The sequence below is a fragment of the Mauremys reevesii genome, linkage group 2, assembly GCF_016161935.1.
Source record: "Mauremys reevesii isolate NIE-2019 linkage group 2, ASM1616193v1, whole genome shotgun sequence".
NCBI lineage: Eukaryota > Metazoa > Chordata > Testudines > Geoemydidae > Mauremys > Mauremys reevesii.
In genome coordinates, this window is record NC_052624.1 from 148,131,432 (window position 1) to 148,154,499 (window position 23,068).

At 45.0% G+C, this 23,068-nt stretch overlaps 1 protein-coding gene across 4 annotated transcripts in view; it reads right to left on the reverse strand.

Moving 5' to 3' along the window:
• Positions 1-23,068, reverse strand: part of SLC4A5 (solute carrier family 4 member 5) — a 130,125-nt gene that overhangs the window by 18,785 nt on the left and 88,272 nt on the right. For all 4 annotated transcript variants that reach the window (XM_039523157.1, XM_039523158.1, XM_039523160.1 and 1 more), the window contains 9 exons: positions 13,777-13,838; positions 12,041-12,241; positions 10,426-10,539; positions 9,569-9,682; positions 8,235-8,396; positions 6,860-7,038; positions 4,950-5,022; positions 2,277-2,345; positions 117-290 (listed from right to left, as the gene is read on the reverse strand). In XM_039523157.1, the coding sequence (XP_039379091.1) occupies positions 117-290; positions 2,277-2,345; positions 4,950-5,022; positions 6,860-7,038; positions 8,235-8,396; positions 9,569-9,682; positions 10,426-10,539; positions 12,041-12,241; positions 13,777-13,838 (1,148 nt within the window). The remainder of the gene's footprint in view (positions 1-116; positions 291-2,276; positions 2,346-4,949; positions 5,023-6,859; positions 7,039-8,234; positions 8,397-9,568; positions 9,683-10,425; positions 10,540-12,040; positions 12,242-13,776; positions 13,839-23,068) is intronic.

Below are 23,068 nucleotides of genomic sequence, written 5' to 3' on the forward strand. Positions count from 1 at the left end.
GTGGTTGTATCCCTATTGGGGATGGGGCAGAAGGGACTGCATGGGGACCCCAGCTGCTCACCCCCTCCCCACATCGTCTGTTCCAAGGAACTCCCGAGTGAGCGAGGAGGCCCTACCATCACAGGGAAGATGATAGCCGCCACAGTGGACTTCAGGATCCAGAGGATGGCTAGGCAGATGATCTGCACCAGGGTGAAGAGGTGGATCCGCCGCAGGGGCACGTGGCGAAGGAAGGCGTAGTCAGGCTGGTGCTTGGCTGGCATCAGGAAGAGCTTGCAGCGGTCCCAGAACTGCCAAGGAAAAGCAGCACGTTATTCGCCATCCCCTGAGTAAAGGCTGAGCTGGGCTTGGTTCTGAAATGAGCAACTGTCAAGTGCTCCATGCTGGCTGGAGAGGAGAGTGCTGCACGGACACCTGCTGAAGGTTTTGGCTCAGAATGGTCCTCACTTGGCCCAAAATTAGGCCAACTTCCCACTAAGTCCAATGGGAGATTTGCCTGAATGAGGACTTCAGCTCTAGTCCAATGGGCTGCTACACAGATTTCAAGGCCAGAAGGGACCATTGTGATCAGCTAGTCTGACCTCCTGCATTACACAGGCCAGAAAACTCCCCCCAAATAATGCCTTCTGAACTAGATCAACTCTTTGTATCTTTTACACAATACTCTCTCAACTGGAGAGGGTCATTGCAATCCAGTTTGTGGTTGCACATGTTAAGACTGCGTAATTGGACCTCATGCTTCTTGGGCATATACTGATTGTCACTAGAGGTCAGGAAGGAATTCCAGCCCCCATCTACCTCCTTGCCAAATGTATCGCTGTATGCCTGGGCAAGTGAATTATTGGGTAGGAGTTGCGGGGGCGGGGGTTACCTTCCTCTGAAGCCTCTGGTATTGGTCACAGCTAGAGACAGGAGCAGGATCTGCTCTGGAAATCCTATGTTCTAATCATATAAAGCATTAGCCAGGAAAATGATCTTTCCTTGTTTGTGCAGTGCTAATACTCATCTGTGGTTCCCACAAACAAACTCTTCGGTTCAGATTTATGCTCCCAGGAGCTAAAGCTACGGCATCCGCCTTAAAATAGTTTCTGAAGTTCAGACCATATTAACCTGGAGCCTAATTTTAGCTTAAATATAGCTTTAACCTCCATTTCAAAAAAACAACAAAACAAAGTGATTAAGACTCAGTGGGCCAAATTCCTTTCCGGTAACACCATTACAGTCAGTGACATTACACAAGGGATAAACTGAAATTATCCTTAGGGTTAACAAGAATTGGATGTCAAAAAATCCTGGTTGTCATTTAAGGAATTGCTGTGTGTCATATATCCGGAGGGCAGCTCCTGTCCAACTGACCCAACCTCACTTCTATCCATCCACTCTTCATCACTGTAGTATCTGAGCACCACAAGAGCTGGGATGTTTGTGTTCGGACACCACCCTGCAGAGCTCAGAGTGAAGCAAGCGGACGTGATTCCCATGGAGGGCTTTGCTGCATCCAGGGGGGTCCACTGCCAGCTAAATCCAGCAGCGCTCACAGAATGTTCCCAGAATGACCAATTTTGGTGCTGAGCCAAAGGCTCTTTACAAGCTCAATGTTTTAGTAATTTCAAATATGGCCTGATTAAATTTCAGCCTCTCCTTTCCAGGAACAGCCCTTAATCAGTCAGGCAATAAACCATGTGTCTGGATGAGTCATTCTCCCTGCACCTTGTAGGACCTTCACTTGGGCTCCAAGTTGTGTGTCAGTTTCCCAATGCAAGGTCTATCTGCAGCTGATGGGGAGGGGTGGATTATGCGCCGGAAGGGAAGAGGGATTTGAGAAAGCTTTTCCACCATAAGCAGATCGACGTTCATAGCATCAAGCACTGCCTTCTCCCTCTCCCCCAGGCAGAGCTTTCTATAACTGAGAAAGGGCAAAGATCCAGAGACTTTATGTGGAAAACACTCAGATCCTATGCTGATGGGCCACAGTACCAAACCCTAAGACAGACAGAGGTCTCAAGAAATGTATCCCATTTACTCTCAGTGCTCTGAGCCTCCCCTTGACCACGGATTCTCTAGCAATTGGAAGGACCCAATTCCGCCCTCACCTATACAGGGGGTTGCCTGTGGGTCCATTCAGTTTCCTCTGCAGCCAACTCATTAGTATGAGCAATAGATGATTCAGTTTTATTGTAGTTGTGTAAACAGATGAGGAGAATAAAGATGGGGACTGGGAACATGGCAGCAGCACATGAAGGGAACAAGCTCAGTAGTACAGATTAAATTCTTACCTGAATGCCATTCAGAGAGGCAACTCCCATGTAGAGAAAGACACCATACAGCACCGGCATCGGAATATACTGCGGGCAGAGGAAAAACAAGCACGCGGTGCTTAGATGTCTCCTGTGAACTACAGCAGAAAGGACATTTCTAGCAGTGTTTGTCCAGAACGACATCCTGGGGAAATCCTGGCTGAAAAACAACCCTGGTCCATAATCAAGCAGATAGATGCTATAGTGACAGGGTACTACAGATACCATATAGAGAAGAGGTACAACGAATGCCCGGGGTTGCTTCTGGGGAGATGCAGCCACACGCTGTCCCTTACTAAAGTCTCAATTGAGCCCTACATTTGGAGCTTTTTTCCCTTTTGTAAAAATGTTCAAAGTTTTCTACCGCGCTTGACTTGAAGTGGCCCACATCTGAGCCGAGCACACAGGATCTGATGTTTTGCGGAGGTCAAGCCAGACCTGTAAGGAGCCATGTCACCACCTGCCCGGTTACTCTGGGTGCCGTGAAATGCTATGCTGGTATGGCTCACAGCCCTGACACAGAGAGCCAGCAGGCAAGCATGGAGGTTACCCCCAGCTTCCCCCGCCCAGTTCCTTTTTGCAGCGTGACCCCCAACACCCTCCCAGTCCTGAATTCCCCCCAAACCATCTGCCAGCGTGATGCTCTGCTGAGGTTCCCAGAAATGAGAGTTACTGGGTACATCTACACTGTGATAGAAGACCCATGGCACAGCTGGGGCTGGCCCAGATCAGCGGAGCTTGGGCTATGGGGCTTTAAAAGGGGCTATAAAATTGCAATGCAGATGTTCGGGTTCAGGCTGGACTCTGGGCTCTGGGAACATCCCTGACACACCAGCTCGTCTGCCTTGCCAGCAAACTCTTCAGTACTCTGCCAGGCCAAACCTTGCCTTCAGGTAATAAACAGTGACCCCCAAGTCTCAAGATCCCCAGAGACACTTCCCTGCAGTGTCCAGCCTCCTCCTGGGTCACTCATGGAAGTTATTAAGTTCACTGCTCCTTTAAAGAAACACGAACAGCAGCTTCCTAATTGAACAGGACTTAACAATTTCAGTCACAGCACTGAATTGGTTTATAGTAAATGTGGAACAAATATGTTTAACAAGAGGACGTAGGATTAAGGGATACCAAGAATAAAGGTAGAAAGGACTGCCAGCAAACAATGGTAAACATACACTTCTAAGATGAGAATTTAATTTCAGCCAGTTACAGTCTTTGTCTAAGCAGGTTTCTCATCTATATTCAGTTTCCAGAGACTTCAATCCCCTTGGTTGAAGGATCCACTTTTCTCAGATGAACAAGAGCCCTGGCCTCTTATCTGCCCAGTAAGGAATAATTATGGGGTTCTCTCCCCTTTCTTTTCACAGGCCAGTAAACCTTGGAAAAGTATTCTTTGACAAGCAAGCCTAGACAAAGCTCCCTTTCTGTGCTGACTGGTGTAGCCTCCATGCTGTCTTCCTCCCTGCGGGTGAGCTTTACAATGCAAATATTCTCTTCCCGCACCTTCGATACAAATGAATAGTCCACTGAATTTGGCCACATTTCGGTCGAGGTGTTGGCCTCTTTCCTTTGCCTGAAGAAAACCTGTTTATCAACTCCCCCTCGAGATGCCTGGTTTAAACACATTTTAGTCACATATTTTCGCCATATATTTATAAAGTCCTTTGTGGATTTACCATACACACATCATGCAATAATGTTAATGATCAGTGAGTTATTAGTTGTCCAAGGATATATTACCTGCCACCTTTTGGGTAAATATCATGAAAACAGTGCGTTAGGTGGAGTGAGTGAGTCAGGCCTGACAAGAGATGCTGACACATTAGTGCAGAGGCAGATTACCATTTTGTGGGGCCCTGGGATAGAGCTCCTCCCCACCTCTTCCGCCTGCAGTCGTCCCTCCCCCTGCGCTCCTGCTGGGGAGGAGGTTGGGGTATGGGGGCGCCTATTTTTCCAGGGCCCACCAATTGGCCCGGGGCCCCTGGGCATGGGCCTCGTTGGCCCAGTGGCTAATCCGCCATTGCATTAGTGAACCACCAAGGGCCACAATGTTTTACTACATTTAGGATCACTATTTGCTGTTTGTACAGGACCTAGAAAATCTGATGGTAACAGTTTCAAAATAATGGCTAACACTTATTTGTAAACCCTGTAATAGTCCAAGCCATCGTGAATTTATTTGGTACTCATATCAAGAAGAGATTACTACTATTATGGTCAACTGGTTAGTGTTCCTTCTATGAGACAGAAAGAACTGCACAACTGTGTATCATAGGCCCTATATCACTAAGAAGATTCTTCTTTAGCTCAAGTGGCGTGGAGAGGAAGGATCTGCGTTCTCTCCACATGAAGTTCTGAGTGACCATGGCACATAGCACAGCAAGCCAAAATGGAATGGGAGCCAGGCTGCGATCCAGTGCATGGGATAATATGCTGTGGGATTCCGAGACCCTTCTCTGGCACAGTTATCCAGAAGACAAAATAAGAAGAGCTTTCCACTGTATCCCCACAATACCTCACTGGGCCATTATTTCAGCACAACCTGTATTCTGCTTGGTGTATTATAGGGATCTGAACGCTGACTGGCCCCCTGGGCCTTCATCAGCAAACTGTGCAGTGAAGAATATTGTGTGAAGTAGAAAGAGGAAATTTTACCTTCAGAATTGGAGCCAGGAAGACAGATATCCCAGTCAGGACAAAGACAATGATTCCGGTGACTCTCTGCTCCCTGGCAAAGAACAAAGACAGGCAGAGTGAAATGCAGCATTGGAGCGGGACAATTTCTCGTGTTTGCCTTATGTTCTTATGATGAAATGAATGGCTGGGACATTGAGGACCAATGGGCGTGTGTGGGGCTGCTGGCCTGTCTCCCCAGCCCAGGAAAGACCAACACCATGCCCAGTCTCACGGCATGGTTTATTCATTCAAACACAAAACTCACAACCCAAGCAGGCTGCAGGACCCTTCCCCCTAACTCCAGCGCCTGCCACAAGCACTGACCTCCACCTCTGGCTCCCTCCTCCCAACTGAGCTCTCAGCCCTTCATAGAAAACCCCTGACCCCTTCCAGCTGGGTCCGATAATTGAAGCTGGCCACAGACCCACTGGCCTTTAAAGATGAGCTTGTTATAGTGCCAGATATCTTCAGAAAGGAATCTAGACAGATGGACATATATGGGGATAGCCAGCCAGGCTGCCTCTAGTTAGGTTTTCATTACACCACTCCTCTCTTCTGCTCTCTGCTCCTGTTGCAGTCTCCCTGGTGTGATCCTTAACTCCCTCCTACTCTGGTCTGTTTGTCAACCCGTTTCTTTATTGAATTTCTCTCTCTCTCCCACCCCATATTCTTTTCTTTCTGAGAAATAAAAGCCAGAAACCTTCGAGGTCTGAGTCGAACCCGCAGCGTTTGAGAGGATCCAGTATTAGACAAAACAAATCCAGAGATTGCCTCGACCCCACCCTGCAAACGCCCCAGTTTGCAACATTTTAGAGGGCCTTAAAAGCACTCTCGTGGCACTCCCAAAGTCATCACATCACCAGACAGGAGTTTAGCTCAAAAAGGGAAAGCCCTTATGTCCCACTGACTTTCAATGAGACTTAGCCTCCTTTTGAAGAAGGGACTTGCATCCTTTGGTAAATCTGCCAAAATTCAGCCAGTCCTGGGCCTCTCCTGATTTTGCTGCTAGAGCTGCAGGGCTCCACATCTATGGCAGGGTCTTTGGCTCACCCTGAACTTAACCCTTGTGCACTCTGGCACACAGTATATTCTGGGCCTTTCCCTCTGCTGTGCACCATCGTTACACATCTACTCCCAGCGAAACAGGGGCTGTTGGGGGTAATGCTGCCACACCTTAAGCTACAGGCAGAGACCAGATGCTTGGGGACCCCACCAGGAATAGGCTGAAATGCTAGTGTGATGTTTCCTGCTCATGGTCCATGTGGTCCAGAGCAGGAGCTGGATGGCATGGCGAGAGCTTGGGAATTAGGGGGTTTCCATTTTAATATGGCTGAACATTACAAGTTCCTATCATCTTCCTCCACACACACGGTCAACACAGCCCAGCCAGTGGACCCAATTCTTCACATTCTGCCACACACTAGCACCGGTGCGGAGAGCTCCGCTCTGGGTGGGTTTTACAGTCACTATGCATGGGAGTCAGTGACTACAAAAGACGCAAAGAGCAGGGGAGAATCTGGTCTGTTACTTAGGTCTGCCCCTACTGTAAAGAGGTTTGAGGCAGGTGGGGAGGAAAAAGGTTTGCATGCTGCACCCTGCCCATTGCACCCAGAGGCATTTAATGCAATCGCTTTGCAGGCACCCAAATTTTACTGCCCTGCAAAGAGATGGTGCAAAGCACAGCTCTTCTGTGGAATATCGCGTATCAACTATTGGAGGTGCTGGAAATGTGGCTCCCATTTCTGTAGCTAGAAACATGCCGGGATTCCAACCTACCTGACCCGCATGCTGCTATGCAGCGCCCTCGGCCTCCGCTCTCCAAATCAAAGTAGCTGCACGCTAGACTTGGAAGTGAACGGATAGTGGCATGGCCTTGTGAGAGTCCTCACCTCACTCCCAGGAACTGTGGCTGCTCCCCTGGCGCACTGGTCTCCGTCTCCATCTTTAAGCTGTCGATGTGGGCTATGGAAATGACCGTGGCAGCTACGTACCAAGGCAGCCCCATGAATGAGCACACGGCCATCAGGACCCCCACCCAGAACAAGTCCAGGTGATAGCCTGCCGCTTTCTGCAACAGAGCAGGTTTCTGGTTAGGCAACGGGGGGCTGGCCCCAACCTCTCTGCTCCAGAGTGTGAAATGTTTAACACTGCTCCCAGTGGGGATTTTCAAGAGGAGAGCAAGGGAGCTAGGCACTCAGTTCCCATTGAGTTTAAGTGGAAGTAGGAGGCCAAACTCCCTTCAGTGCCTTTGAACATCCCAGTCTAAAGAACTACAGAGACTGAGCTTTTCTCCCTTGAATTTCAGAAGTGCTCTAATTTCACCAGAAAACCCCAATGAAATGTAAGGGGTTTGCAGCTGAAAACAGAACCAGTTTGAGGAGAACATAGGGGTTATTATTTATTTGTATTCCCGCAGCTCCTAGGAACCCCAGTCATGGACCCCGCTGTGCAGAACAATAAGACAGTTCCTGCCCCAAAGAGCTGATTCTCTAACTGCCAGACTGGATCAGACCAGCGTTCCACATTGCCCAGCATCCTATCTCTGACAGTGGGCGGTATCCGCTGCTGCAGAGGAAGGTGTACGATATCCCTGCGTGGACAATTATTGAATCATTTGCAGTTGCTTCCCTGACCTCCTGTTAGAGTTTGGCTTATATCCCTCCCATACCTTATTATCTTGATAATTAAAGAGCTCAGTTTTTGCAGCTCATCCCTGGTATTAAGATCCAAAAGGTTAACAAAACAGCCATAGTTTTAGTGGCCATATGGGGGGTGACATGCTGGAATTCTGTTGTAGTAGGACCTTGCTAATTCACCCTTTGATAATCTGCACAATGCAGAGCTCACATCCACAATCTCAATCGCCTCTCCACATTGCTCCAAGATTTAAGATTCATTTCTTCAGAGAACACACTTTAAAATGCACCAGGACACACCACACTTAAATAATTACAGTTACTCTGCCTTTGTTGAATAAAAGGAGCAGCCCAGGATTCATGAACCTCTTGAATCCCACCTAGACCCTAGTTTTGAGTAGCGTAGTTCTGGCCTTCTGTCCAGGGGAGAAGCTCACCCCAAACGAACAAACGGATAGGTAAGCACTGATTCCAATCCATAGAGCACCAAATTCTACCCTTACACGTGCCATGTTACTTCTGTTGAAGCACATGTGTAATCAAGGGTAGAAGATGGCCCAGTTTCTGGTCTAATCTGTGGTTCGTTGAATAGGTTTACACCAGTTCCGGATACTGTTAAAAGCCATACCCTCAGTTTGTGCTCCTTCCTATTGACTATGACAGCTGTGATTTGCTGGTCCATGAAGATCAAGATGGTAACCAGCAGAGCTGGAAGGGCACTGGCCAAGTAGATCCACCATGGATTCTTACCGAACGGGAACACAAACCATCCTCGATCTAAGCGAGTGGGCTGAAAACAGAGCAAGGCAAGGGTTATTGCATGCTACTTTTTGACTCCGGGTCATAAAAATTAAATTTCAGGAAAATGCCATTGCATTTGGGCAAATTTGTATGAAATCTTGGAAGAGTACGAAAACCTGAGTCTGTTGGGAGTGTGATGTAATCTTGTTCCAGGACAATCGGTACCTAATTCACATTGGGAACTGACCACCACCCTCTTGAGCCACTGGATAACCATTCCAACCCACAATCACACTGTGGGGAACTGGCTAGCAGGCACACACATCACCTCCCCCTACCGGATGGAATTAGAATTGTTCAAATGTGGGTCATAGCCACAGGCACTGTGCCACTAACATTCAAGGGATCCTCCTTTAGCTCAAGTGCTAGGGGCCTGGGCTTTGGCAGCCGGAAGTGCTGCGGGCGTTCTGTCTCCCTTCCAGCATGGTTTTCTGAACAACCCTAGCACAGAGCATAGTGACAAACATCGTCCCATTGCATCTCATGCTCCCCCTATCTATTTACTGTATGGCCCGATCTACACTACAAAGTTTTACCAGCATAGCTATGTTGGTTAGGGGTGTGAAAAAACACACCTCTAACAGACACCGCTATGCCGACAAAACATGTAGTTATAGCTTATAACAGCAAGAGTCCTTTTGCTGCATCTCCACAAGGGGACTCTAGCCTGTGTAGTGTAGACATGCCTTGAGTCACAGACCACGTCTACACTAGGAGCACTTTCCTGGTATAAGAGTACTGGAGTGCTATATGGGCAAAGCGCTCCTGGCATGGACACTGCTTATGTCAGCAAAGCTGCGCTCTGGACTGGCATTGTTAAACCATCCCACACGAGGGAAACAAGCTAGACTGGTAAAAACGCAGCTTAGCTGTGTCTACACTAGAGGCTTTTGCCAGCACTACTCTGTCGGTCAGGGATCACACCTCTTCACACCCATGCAGCATAGACATAGCTTTATGTGTAGGCTTGGTCTACACTTAGGAGTGAGGTCAACATAGCTACGTCCATCAGGGGTTCCGCCACCCCTCCAGGCCCTATTATCATGAAATAATTAACAGTAACAATAAATAATTGACATTCTAACACAGCCACAGATTTGTAGCAATACACATATTGTCAGAGAGCGCTGAATACTTTGAAAGGGACGCTAGTTCTTTTACCTTAAAATCAGTAGGCACTTGCAGTTTAGGAGTATTCAGTCCAAACAATACATCGAGACCAACAAACATTAGTATGGACATGAAGATAGAGAAGTCACTAATAAGTTTACGTAGCTACAGAGAGAGGGAGAGAACACAAATCAACACAAAGAAAAGGCAGAAAAGTAGCGAAGTTTGAGCATTAATCAGAGAATGAAAATAATTCATGTGAGATGCAGTGTTAGCTAATTCATTTCAACAGAGAAATGGAATGGATATTTACTGATATCAATATCATCTTGCCTCAGCAGGAGTCGGAGTCATTCCCTAATGAATCATGACTATCTACCTAAGGTACTCATATGGACTCTGTTACCTTGTGAGCACCTCTCATTCTTTAATGGGGATGCTATTATCCCCATATTACAGAGGGGAAACTGAGGCACAGAGAGGCTAAGTGACTTGCCCAAGGTCACATAAGAAGTCTGTGGCAGAGAAGGGAATTGACCACAGGTCTAGTCCCATCCTGGCTCCCTAACCACTTACCCAACCTTCCCATCCCCTACTCTAATCAATGTATATTGTGTGCCAGGGATAAACGTCTTTCTATGTGATGTTTGCATATGTATCACTGAGGCTGGATGTTCAATAACCATACATTTGATGGCTGGGGGAGATGGGGTGCTCAAGAAATGTTTTTGCCAATAATTTCACCATTGAAAAATCAGATCAGCCAATAAAGTGTCTTGGAAACTGAATCCCTTTCATCCCATTCCTAATGTAGCTGTTGGAAGGACAGTCTCAAGGATTAGCTGGAAAGGAATTGGAAGGGACAGAAATCAGGAGAGGAAAGAACCTCAAAACCGCTACATTCAAACCTTAATTATACTGGGAACATGCAGCTTTGGAGTGTCCAGGCCAAACCAGGCATCTATTCCACAGAACAGCAGAATGGAGAAGACAATGGAAAAATCAGCAATGAAGGCCCTGACCTGGAGGCAGATGGGGTTGGGAGGGAAAGGCTGGTTAAACAGGGTGGCTTACAGATCTCCAAGCATGCAGTATACCACTGGGACATTAAGAGACACACAGGCCTGATCTCCTTCTCATACAGGTATAACTCTGTTGATGTCAAAGGAGTTACTTTTGATTTGCACTGGTGTAAGTCAGAGCATCCACATCAGCATTACCAGTTCTCGTGATTTTATTATTAAATCCCAAGCTCCTGGATTCATGTGAATATGTGAGACTCTCAGCTTTCATTTAAATGTTCCTAGTCGTTCTGGTTGTGGAGAAAGCTTGGAAATGTAACCCAAGCACAGCTTAAAAGCTCACAAATCAGAAGGCAAATTAAAAAAAAAACAGTTAAAAAAAGCTTATGATTTCAGGTTGGCAATATTGGCATATTGCTTTATTAAAACATCAAATCCTCAACTGAAATCTGGAAGAGGGTTTTTAAATGGCATCAGCTTGTAGATTTTTAGCAAGTTAATGCAAAGTTTGAAGAAAGTTCATTTATCCGATATAGAAAAAATAAACCCAGAAACGTGAATCAGCCTCTACTCCTCATAATTGGCAGAAATATCAGCCAGCAGTGGCTCGGATTCTGCTATTTTTAAATGAATTGTATGCGTAGAAAAAGTTCAAGAATCTTTTAGAGAGATGCAGACTTCACAGAAATGGGAAAATAGCAAGTTAAAAACTTGCTATTATAAAAGCTAAGACCAATAAAAGAACAACTCAAAAAAGGCCTCCCAATGAAAGCAGTATGCAGTGTTTGCAGCCCAAACATTGCTACATCTGTAAGTGAAATGGGCCATAAATAAAAGCAAAACTGGCTTCATAGATTTTCATTGTCCAAAGTAGGTGAAATGCAAAACAATCAACAGAGAACATCCATAGCAAGCAGCATACGGGATATTTAAAATTCTTTCATGTTTAATAATTTAAAGGACACCTGCTAGATAGGTTAAGCTCAGAATTTTGTTGCTGTAAAATAAAGTGTGTGGAAGGGAAAGATAAAAGCTAATATGAAAATGTTTGCATGGATTTCTATAAAATAAAATTAATCTTCTGTACTCTATTGCACATTTCCTTTGAACAGGTGTCTAATGACAAATCATGGGGCGAGCTAAAGAGATGTTCATAATAATAAAAACCCCAAACACCCAAACTAGAAATCTGGCATGCTTCTATTTCTTCTTTTTCATATTCTCTCCACATCCCCACTCTGACCTGCACATTTGTTCAATAAGACCCTGATCCTGCAATTAGATCTACCCAAATCGACCTTTGTGCCTGTAGAGAAGCCCTCTGACTTTGATGGGACAACACACAGGCATAAGAGAGTCTGTCCATGCAGCTCCAAATGCAGGATTGGAGGCCACAATCTGTATTTCAAGTTCCCAGTTTCTCTCTGAAAGGGACCAGCTTACAACTTATGGTGGAAACTGAAATATAGCTGGGTTTCATGGTCTTTGTATTTTTTCTTACCTTTGTAGGAAAGTAGCGACTGAACTTGAATTTCTTCAGTGTTACAGTCATGGAATAGGTCCCAAAGAAGAGGATGAAGGACATGAGGGCTAAGTCAGGAACAAATTTACAGGATTTCCCTACTAGGCTTCCGCCATACTTTAGACATTCCTTCTTACTCAGCTGGGTCCAGTCCAGAGCTGTTACATTAATAGCATTGTACTTGGAATCGAAGTGTTGAAGAGAATAAACCAAAATATTATTAATACATTGAGCAATTCTAGTGTGCATGCAAATACAATTAGTCATATGGCCCTGCTTAGGAGCACCACTATAATTCTGGGGAAAGTTAAAGTGCTCCATCAAATATACAGTGCAACACATCACCACCACCCGTAAGAACTTGGCTCAGAATCAACTTTATTTCAGAATTTGTAGTATTCAACGTATTTCCTACAGTGAGTATAAGGATAACAGTAAATACAAGTAACGATATCCCTTCATCCAACAGCAAAACTGGCAAGTTGTTAAGGGTGACCACTGTCGTGACATTAAACGTCAGCGGCGCTAAACCAGATAAGAACCAGGTCTCTTAATAATGAGGCATCTAGAGCTTGTCTGGTGCCCGGGTATGAAAAGATTTTTCAAAAAGTGCCGAGTGATTTTTGGATCCCCAACTTGAGACCGCTAAAAAGGGCCTGATTTTTGGAAAGTGCTCAGCACCTGCCTGTGAAAGTCAGACCCCTTTAAGGTATCTCAAGTTGGGCACCCACAAGCTGGGGCACCCAGAATCACTCACAACTTCTGAAAGTCTTGGTCATTGTTTGTATCTTGGCTAGTGTCAAATACACACCAATATAACAGTAACAATCTGTCCTATGGTCTTGGATTCTCTACTTATTCTAACTTGTGAGTGTAGACAAGCCCTAAACTGGTTTATAAATTGGTGCAACTTTTCTAAGGGCTTGTCTACCCTTGAAAGTTAACTTGGACTAAAGTAGGGTGTGAATTTAAAGTCTACTAGCTACTCCTGAATAACTGTGTGTAGACAAACCCTTGCTCTGCTGCATGTCCCAGGTGGCTGGGAGCTCCTTAAACCACAGCACAAAGAGTTTCACTGGTTGAACTTAAAATGTGATTTTAAATTGAGGGTCTTTTTTTCAGTTTAAACCAGGCTCGTTTCAATTTCAAGTAAGTCAGCTATGAACAGCTTTAAATTCAACTGAAATAACCTGCTCATAAATGGAAATAAGCGTGTCCATGCAGAGGTTTGCTCTGGTTTAAATAAGCATGTGCAAGTTTGTGCATAGAGAGGCCCACATTCAATGGTGAGGTACATGCTTTAGAAGTGCTTGACTGATTGTGTATGCACTGCATACACAGCCACACGGTGGAGATTAACTAGCCCAGCATGCACTGCTGTGGATTCTTTGGTGGTTTATAATATCCTGGTTGGGCACGTGAAGGCCATTGCAACTGGAACGAAGAGAGACACAGTTCCCATTCCGCTCCTTCCCCAAAGCTGAACATTAATTCCATGCCGTGATTTAATTCATTCGGTTGGCAAGTCATATAACTAAGAAGTTGATTTCTAAAGAGATCGCTGTAGGCTTTGATAGCATCCCTGGAAGAAGACTGAGTGACTGATTTAGCTGGCGGATCTCCAGTTGTCCCACTTACTTTCTTTCTGGGCTAAGAAAGGATCCAGAGGGCTCAGCTACTCCCTACTTGAATATACATAAAACAAAAGTACTTACCACAGAAATGTTAGTGTTGTTTGGTGCCAGCGGAGCTGAAGCATTGAACAATGTTGTATTCACTGCAGAAAAGGAGTTTGTTATTAAGGTTTTATATATATAAAACAAATAGTCAAATTCAATCCAGCATGGAAATCCTGTTTAAGCCTAGAGGACCCTGCTGGCTTGAACCAGTAACTGCCCTTTCATTCCCAGGAGAGAGCAAAAAACTCTGTGTTCCATTCCCAACAAGGGTTACCTAGTGTCACACACAGCTGTGGATCATTTAGACAGCTCTGTCTACATGGAAGGGAAAGAATGTAATGAAGTCTAGGATAAGCACATTATTACAGACCTGTTGGAAAGGGAGGGAAACGGGACCCAGGAGTGAAACCCAGCATGAAGGGCAGAACACAGATTTTGGGAGCTAGAATGTAAACCCTGGTTCTAACTCCAGCAGGACTTCTCCCTGATTAATATGGTGTGTGGCCTTCCATTTAGACCAGAAAATGACCCCTCATTGCCAGAAGCCCCAGAGATGCACTTCATTGTAAGAAAATGGAACAGATTGCATCTTCCTTCATTATCTGAGGATGGGCGGCCCATGGAGACTACAGGTCCCATGGTGCAACACTTCATCTTAGGTCACGTGACCTCAGACTCAGTTCCCATGCATCTTGGGATTTGTGGTGTCAGTGGGCTTCCCCTCCACTTTAAATGACCACATTTGGTCCATGGACCACATTTGGCTGCAACCTAGGCCACTGTCAGAAGTGTTGCCTCTCAGCCTAAAAAAAAGAGTGGTCATATAAAAGAACCCGTTTTGGTTTTCTGGGTAGCTCCCAGGGAGATATACCAATGGAAGCCCCTCCACCATCCATTAGGAGACCTCTCCCAGCTCCCTGAATGCCCCCTCAGTTGTTCATTGTGTTCTTTGCCATTATAACATACAGTTGTGCTTACCACCAATTCAGAGAACGCATGATGCAGATGGGGTCCCTTCTTCAAAGCCTTCACTTTTCTGGATGTGATATGGGAGAGGGGATCATAGTTTGAAAGTTAAGATGTCCATCAGAAAGAATTGCCATTCTTGGGGGAGAGGGTGCTGGAGAGAAACCTAATGTTTCTTTCTCCTGGAGGGGGGGCTTACCCTCATTCTTAAAGGGTCACTCCTTCTGCAAGAACTTTGTGGCTTTTGGAGAGATCCACTGGGGCCCACCTTTTCAGAAACAAGCTGTGAAAAAAGAAAACCTTCTCTCTCCAGAAGCTGCATTGGCTCAACAAGTCACCTCTCATCTGGGGTGAATCTCTTCTGTTGCCATCCTGGATTCTCTCTGCAAGAAGGAGGCTTCCCTCTCTAACCCCGCCCAGCCCTTTTCAAGGAGAAAATGGATGGAGAGACTTGGACCTCTCGCACTTGGAAACCCGAACGGAGAAAAACAAAACTGCAGCACTAAGGATGGTACTTAGAGCACTTCTCTGGCACCTTCTGGTGGAGGATTTTAAAGTGCTTAACTAAGCGGCAACACCCTTGGTATGTCGGTATTATTCCATCCATTGTATAGATGGAAACTGAAGGACAGAGAGGTTAAGTGACTTTCCTAAGGAGGCAGAATGACTCAGAAGTAGGAACTGAACATGAGCTGTGAATTTCTGTTGTAAGCAACACCCACTGCCTGCTTAAAGAATACCCTGCAGAAGGATGAACTTACTGAAAAACACCCTATGCATATTTACATGAGTTTTGAACCTAATTGTCTCACTGCTGCAGATGAACTTGTTAAAGTCATGAGGTTTCTTTTGGCAGGCATGGATTCATCATGGGAGCTGTAGTTTCCATGGGCCACCCATCCAGTTAACAATTCTTCACATATGTTAAAGGTTGTTATAAAGAGGCAGCGATCAATTGTTCTCCATGACCACTGCAGGCAGAACCAAGAGTAAATGGGCTTAATCTGCAGCAAAGGAGATTTAGATTAGGGATTAGAAAATACTGTTTAACTATAAGGAGAGTTCGGCACTGGAATAGGCTTCCAAGGGAGGTCGTGGAATCCCCATCAGTGGAGGTCTTTAAGAACAGGTTAGACAAACACCTGTCAGAGATGGTTTGAAGTTGACTTAGTCCTGCCTCAGCTCAAGGGACTGGACCAGATGACCTCCTGAGGTCCCTTCCAGCCCAATATTTCTATAATTCTGAAGGTGGCAAACACATAACATCTAATGGCCTGCCTCAAGATGCTGTCATTCCTTTCCCCAATGAACTACACAAGATAATTAATGAAGGAGAAGTGATTGCTGGATTAGAATCAGAGCCCTTGATGCTACCAAAACAATACTTCACCACCAGAGAAAAGGAAGGGAAAACTGAACTAATGTGACTTTTGGTTTGATTAACTCCAGACTTTACAATGTTAAAGGTTTCTTTCGATAACCTTTAGCTTTTCCAGAACCAGACATATTTGTGATTTCTACTGCTTTAAATTGTTCATTGCCCATCTTAAAGAACACTGTAGCATTGGCTGTATTTTTATGAGAAGGCCCATAAAAGTGCTTTACACAAATGGATATATTGGACTCGAGATAAAAGTAGGAGACATTAAAAAAATAAAAATAAAACAAAAGGGTAAGAGTATCAAATATTAAAATGTTTTAATATTTATAAAGTGATACTCACTTGAGATTGAAAGCAGCCAAATAGATGTGTGCAGCAGAGACAAATATGATACAAATCAGTTACAATAGTCAAAAATCAGAACTAACAAAAATAAATAAAAGGACCAAAAGGAGATTAACACACACTCTCAATATCTGGAAGAGTGAAATGTCCAAATCTGAGACCACTTTATTAGATGCTCAGAGCAACACGGGTGAAAGAACAAGTTTCAGTATGGCTGCTGTTGGAAGGAGACTGAGGGTTTACAGCGTAGAAAAACTTCTAGAGAAGAATGGAATTTCCATGTGGACTTTGGGGTTTGCGTATAACAAAGGAGATACGTGTGGTTTTGGTTTGCTCAGCTGTTTTAAGTCACTTAAAATATATTTTATTATTAAATTAACTCAATGACGGTAAAAGATGCCAGTTTGACAGCTCTGGAGACTGAAATCCTTTGTCTGTCCAAAGAACAGATTCTGCATAGATGAAAAGAAAGCTAGTTGTCCACACAGACTCCGCCAACATGCCTGAAGGGACTGCTGCTAGGAGTGAGGGTAATCCAGTCTCTGTGGACTAGATCATGTTGTTTAGACACAGTCCAAAGGCAGAAAGTGCCCTGTGACTCCCACGTGTTTCTGTATAGTTCACCTGTCACTACACCCCTATATGGGTTTGACTTCAAAGGAAGCTATTACTACAGGAGGCCATCCTGCTAAAAAGAATATTATGATGATGCAAAAAATACCATTCTTTTGTGCTAATGTCCTCAGAAATCAGACAGTTGATTTAGTTCCCTCTAGTTCAAACCTGGATCCCAGATGGTGTTCACAGGAGACACGTGAAATGCGTGGGTGGGTCTCAGAGCAGTTTGCGGGAACCCACTAACCCACCATTACAACCAGGGTCGCCCAGAGGATTCAGGGGGCCTGGGGCAAAGCAATTTTGGGGGCCCCTTCCATAAAAAAAACTTGCAGTACTATAGAATACTATAGTCTCGTGGGGGCCCCTCTGGGGCTGGGGGCCTGGGGCAAATTACCCCACTTCCCCCCCCCCCCCGGCACCCCTGATTACAACTGGTTGTAATAGATGGGCGGTCTCAGAGAGGTCAAATGAGCCATGGAGACTATGCTAGCAAATCATCCCTAGAGATGAAGGACCTGATTCTGTTCTCACACTGATTTTAAACCAATGTAACTCAATGCTTGGAGTTTTTCCCAGTCAGAACTGAGTGATGTCTCCAGGGTTGCATGGGGGAAGCCTGCAGTGCCACCAGGGCCGGCTCCAGACCCCAGCGCGCCAAGCGCGCGCTTGGGCCGGCATTTTGCCGGCAGGGCAGCAGGCGGCTCCGGCGGACCTTCCGCAGTCATGCCTGCGGGAGGTCCACTGGAGCCGCGGGACCAGTGGACCTCCCGCAGGCATGACTGCGGAGGGTCCGCTGGTACCGCGGCTCAGGTGGACCTCCCGCAGGCGTGCCAGCGGATGCTCCACCGGAGCCGCAGGACCAGCGGAACCTCCTCAGCCACGTCTGCAAGAGGTCCCCCGGAGCCGCGGGACCGGCGACCACCAGAGCGCGCCCCACGGCGCGCCGCCCTGCTTGGGGCAGCGGGATTCCTAGAGCCGCCCCTGAGTGCCACACCTGTCCTTTGGATGACTAGTGGATTTCAGCTTCCACGGCTGTTGCCTCTGTCTACTGATGCCTTCCATTTGGGTATTGCTCAGCAATGTATGAAAAAGGAAGTGTTAGCAAATTTCTGCAGAAAGGTGTGTGTATGTGCAACATTTAATCAAATTGGAAAAGTTCACCATCGTTTGCGGAATATTTTTGGGGTAACTTTGCACTTACGATAGTCCATTTCTTTTTTAAAACGGTCCTTTTCTCCCTGAGCATTGCACCAGACAGAGATAGGGCCCTCTCTTCAGATTTCCCTTTTTTATATTTAATGCTTCACAAGGTCACCCAGACTGTGCCCAGGCAGGGGAAGCACTTTTTCAGACCCTACTATCACTAGCAGACCTGTGGCCACTGAGTGGGAAGTGCTGTTTCAGAAAAGAAGACTCAAAGGGTCAAATCCTACTCTCAGGGAGGGCCTGATCCAGCACCACCGCTGGCTTCTACAGCATCAGGTCCTTACACCAGTTTACATGAGAATCATTCCACTGAAGTCTGTGGAGTGACTCTAGATATGCAGTGACTTCACCAAGAACAGAATTTGATCCCCTGGTGGCAAGAAATTACAGCCTCTCTAGTCAAGAGTTTTAAAACGTGGGAAGATTTAAGAAAAGTGATTAAAGATAGACCTGTAAAAGAAAAAGTTAGAATTTCTAAGCCAGTTTAAGAGGCTTGATTTTCCTGCCAAACAAATAGGCTACATTTTTGCAAAGACAGCCTATTTTTCAATCTCAGGAAAAACTCAATTTTCACTGCAAAAAAAGGCTAAATAATCTAACCATTTATGCAGACCGAAATTTAAGAGGCACTTTCAAGATTAAATTAATATATTTTAAAAAAATCTCTTCTGATTAAAACTGGAATATAAAAATGCATTTACTTTTCATTATTCATGAATTTTATTTGCATGGATTCAACTCAGTTTAGACTCAGTGAAAGTAGACTGCTCAGTTTCAGTGTATGCATGTTCAGTTTCACTTTCTGGCTCATTTGCACTAGGATGATGATGTTATGTTTGAGTTTCTAAAAGTGTAGGATGATGATATTTAAAAAGTGTGTGTGTGTGTGTGTGTGTGTGTGTGTGTGTGTGTGTGTGTGTGAAATCAGTGCAAATTTCTCCTGTTTTCCTTGAAATGTAAGTGTCCTGAAAATCTTTCTATTCATGTTAGTTGTGGTTCTTTCAAACAAAATCCAAACTTTTGCCTTAAAATATTTGACAGTTTCTCCAAACAGGAAGGGAATTCACTGAGATCTGCATGAGAGAGCTGGTTGGAAAATGAAGGGGTTTTCCTGCAGAAAATTCTGACTCTTCATTAAAAAACCCTGATTTCTCCCCAGTTTTTGGCAACTGAAAACTAATAAAATTTTGGCCAAAAAGTTGAATTTTTTTTTTGTTTATCAAGACTTTAGTTTTCCAATGAGAAACTGAAATTTTTCAAGAAACACAGATCCTTTCTGGTAAAATGTTCATTTTTGGGTCAAAAACCCAGTCTTCCATTAGACAAAAGTTCAGAGAAAAAATTCTCCAACCAGCCCGGATGGATGATTCTGAAGGGAAGAAATTGGAGATGGTATGTGAGCTAGTGGTTGCACTAACTGTAGTAGCTAGCACGACTTGGAATGGGCAGTAAAAATACATAGAGTCATATATCTATTGTTTTTCAGAGAGTTATAGCTCAGCAATAGGAGCCAGTAGCCCAAACCAGGTAGTCTATTATTCCTAAATCAATGAAAGGACATAGACTTGTAAAGGAGGCTGGTTTCCTTCTCTAAGATTCCTCTGTCTCTCCGTCTGCATTCCATATGGTTTTGTCATGTACTCAGTGTTCTGCCGGAGAATTCCTGGCAGACACCAACCGGCAATATTTTGACATGCATCTTTCAGGATGGCACTGTACGTATCACCGAGGTGACCTCACCAATTGCATGTTAACAGGAACAGGTTTCCAATCATATTAAACTGTAAATTCCAAGTCAGAAAATATTTTGTTTTTTAAAAAGAAAAGAGCTGCTGTTTTCTGCCCACATTTAGAGAAAGTGAAGGTGTGTGTCAGCAAGGTAACAAAAGGAAATTGCCCGTAGGACTCAAAGAAACAGGTGAAGTCCCCACTCTGCTGCAAACGGGACATGCACACCCCAGATCTGGTCCAAACTTACCTCCTCCCCTTCCTGGAGTCTGTCTTTACTGTCAACAACCAAACATAAATCTCTTAAGCTTTCTGTAGGGTTGTTCCTAGAGTTTTTACCCTAGAGGACCACACACTGTCTCAGGCTCTAGTTCTTTTTGCCCCTCTAATACTGTAAGTGGAAACTAACAGGATCGCATCTGACAGTATGAGATGTCGGAAACAGCTCTGCATCTTAATGCACCTGCAGATCCCTGCGCGCCTTACTGGAACCTGCCATTATATTACAGCGCTATTCGACCTTTAATATATATTGCGGAAATTTCCCTTGCCCTCTCTCATAAGCTGCCTTGACTCTATCTGATGCATCATGTGTATCATGGAGAAACATGCACACACACAGCGCTTCCGTGGCAGAGCTAAGAATAGGACCAAAAGTCCTAGCTCCAAGTTTCCTGCTCTAATCACTTCACCAATGCTCCAATGGCATGCTGGTACTTCAAAGCACACTGCTGCATTATACCACTGCAAGAAGGATACACATGAATCAAGTGAGAACAGAACACCACTGATTACCGCCTGGCAAGGAGACAATCCAGCGGGTTTCTGCAGAACTGGACTGAATGCGATTGTGTACTGGAACAGGAATTTTTCAATTTCCTCTGAAGCATCTAGTAAAGGATGCTAGAGACCTAGGTCGATGGACAATTGTTCTGTCTGGTATATGGGCATTCCTATGTTCCTACAAAAAAGGGGAAGAATGCTTATGCTGACAGCAGGTCTTTCTGAAAGGTTACTTGCTACTGATGTAGGAAAAAGCTTCAACAAACCAATATTTAACACGAGCAAAGTCAGCTAAATGTTTTAGTGGCAGTGTTTCCTGCTCAGCAGATTTAATATTCGGATCAGACCGGTTTACCAACTTTGGCCAAGACATTTTAGAACACACTATAGGAAACAAGCCAGCACTGGCTGAGGATATGGAAAGGTGGCCCCGTCAGTCACTAGTTCCTATGATTTTACCAGAGTAAAGATGGCAAAGGACCAAACAAACCAAACTGTGCACAAATGATCAGCGATGCACTTCAGTGCGGATAGATTTTGAGATGGGATATCACTTACAGTCAGCCCAAAGGTGCAAACTGAAGTTCCAACAAGGCAGCTTTGGCAAGATGAGCACAGGCCCTAGCCAAGAAGCAAAACAGCCACTGCAATGCAGAGCAGGGTGCTGCCAACATGAGAAAACACAATAACGACACCACTGGAAAATTCCAAGAGTCCATTCACTTTTTCTGGTCTTTGCTGAGGGCTTATCTCCACTACCGCTTAAGTCGATGTAAGTGACGTCGCTCAGGCATGTGAAAAAGGCACCCCTCTGAGCAATTTAACTTGACTTAAAGCGGTGTGCATGCCGCACTAGGTCAGCGGGAGATGCTCTCCTGCTGACATTGCTTCCTCCTCTCGTTGAGGTGGAGTAATGTCATCGACAGGAGAGAGCTCTCCTGTTGCCACGGTGCGTCTTCGCCAGATGCACTCCAACGGTGCAGCTGGGCCGATGTAGTGCGGTAGTGTAGACTAGCCCTGAATGAACTGGGGGGCGGGGGGACTTAGAGATGCTTCCAGACCAAAACAACCCTGGAAGAACTTGCAGCAGTCAGTAGCGTGTTTCTGCCTGCTCAGCTTGAGAGGAAAATATAGTCTCTAAGAATCTCCAGATATGGGGAATGTGAGTGGAGAGTCCTATATCGATTTAAGCCTCTATCAAGCATTCTAGCTGAATTCAGCAGAACACTTAAACAGGTGCTTAACTTTAAACATCTGCATAGTTTCATCAACTTCAGCCAGGCTACTTGTGTGCTTAAGACTTAAGACTTTCACTCTTAAGACTTTCACTGGATCAGGCCCAAGTGCTCAGCCCTTGCAGGGTCAAGCCCTTAGTTTAGAGATGAATGGCCGCAAGGTTGTTATATTGTGACACTCTTCGTAAGAAGAAAAAGAAAAGACACATGAGGCTGGTGGCACAGTCCACGGTTTCACAAGTGAAATTGTGACATCACAGTACAGCATCACAACCCAGTGTCCTCATGTTAGGATGATACGTTAACATGTGACATAAAAAGCTTGCTAAAAAATGGTGATATGGACTGCACCAATGTGTATTGGAGCCAGAAGCTTCGCAGACCTAGCTAAAGTACAGTTAATCCAGATCAGAACGGGAGCTGCAAATCACACACCACGCTGCTGTGTAGACGTACCCACTGTGTCACAATGAGATGATGCAATATGGTCAGTCTAGGTATCCATAACTGTGCTCATCAGCATGGTATCTGAGCTGGAGGTGACACTGCACACAGAGTTGTGGTTGTTCAGTAGCACAAATGCCAATTGTTGATAACCATGAGTCAAGAAAAGAAACCAAAAAAAGTGATGGATGTTACTTGTAGCACATCAGATAAGCAGCTAAACATGAAAGGAAGTGCAATCAGATAGATGTCTATGGAGGTTATGTGGCATGCCACTGCTTATTTCTACATTTCTATTTTCAGAGTGTGTGTTGTCGTACCTTTCTACCTTCTCCTTCCATAGTTATTTTAAAATCTCCATGAGTGTTTTTCTTCCCTTAAATAAATCAGCAATTTTGAGGGAAAACATTTCCTGATAACATTACAATAAATGACTCTGTTCTCTTCTGAGTGCTAGTAGTACTTTGCACTTCTGAGTATTGTAATCTGAATTCTGGATAATTTGGAAATTAACTTCCAAGAGCAAATATGAATATTGAGGATGAAATGAAAATAAAAAGCTGGTTGGGTTGGTTTTGGTGTGATATAAATGAGCCTGAATTACAGCCTTCTTCAATACAGC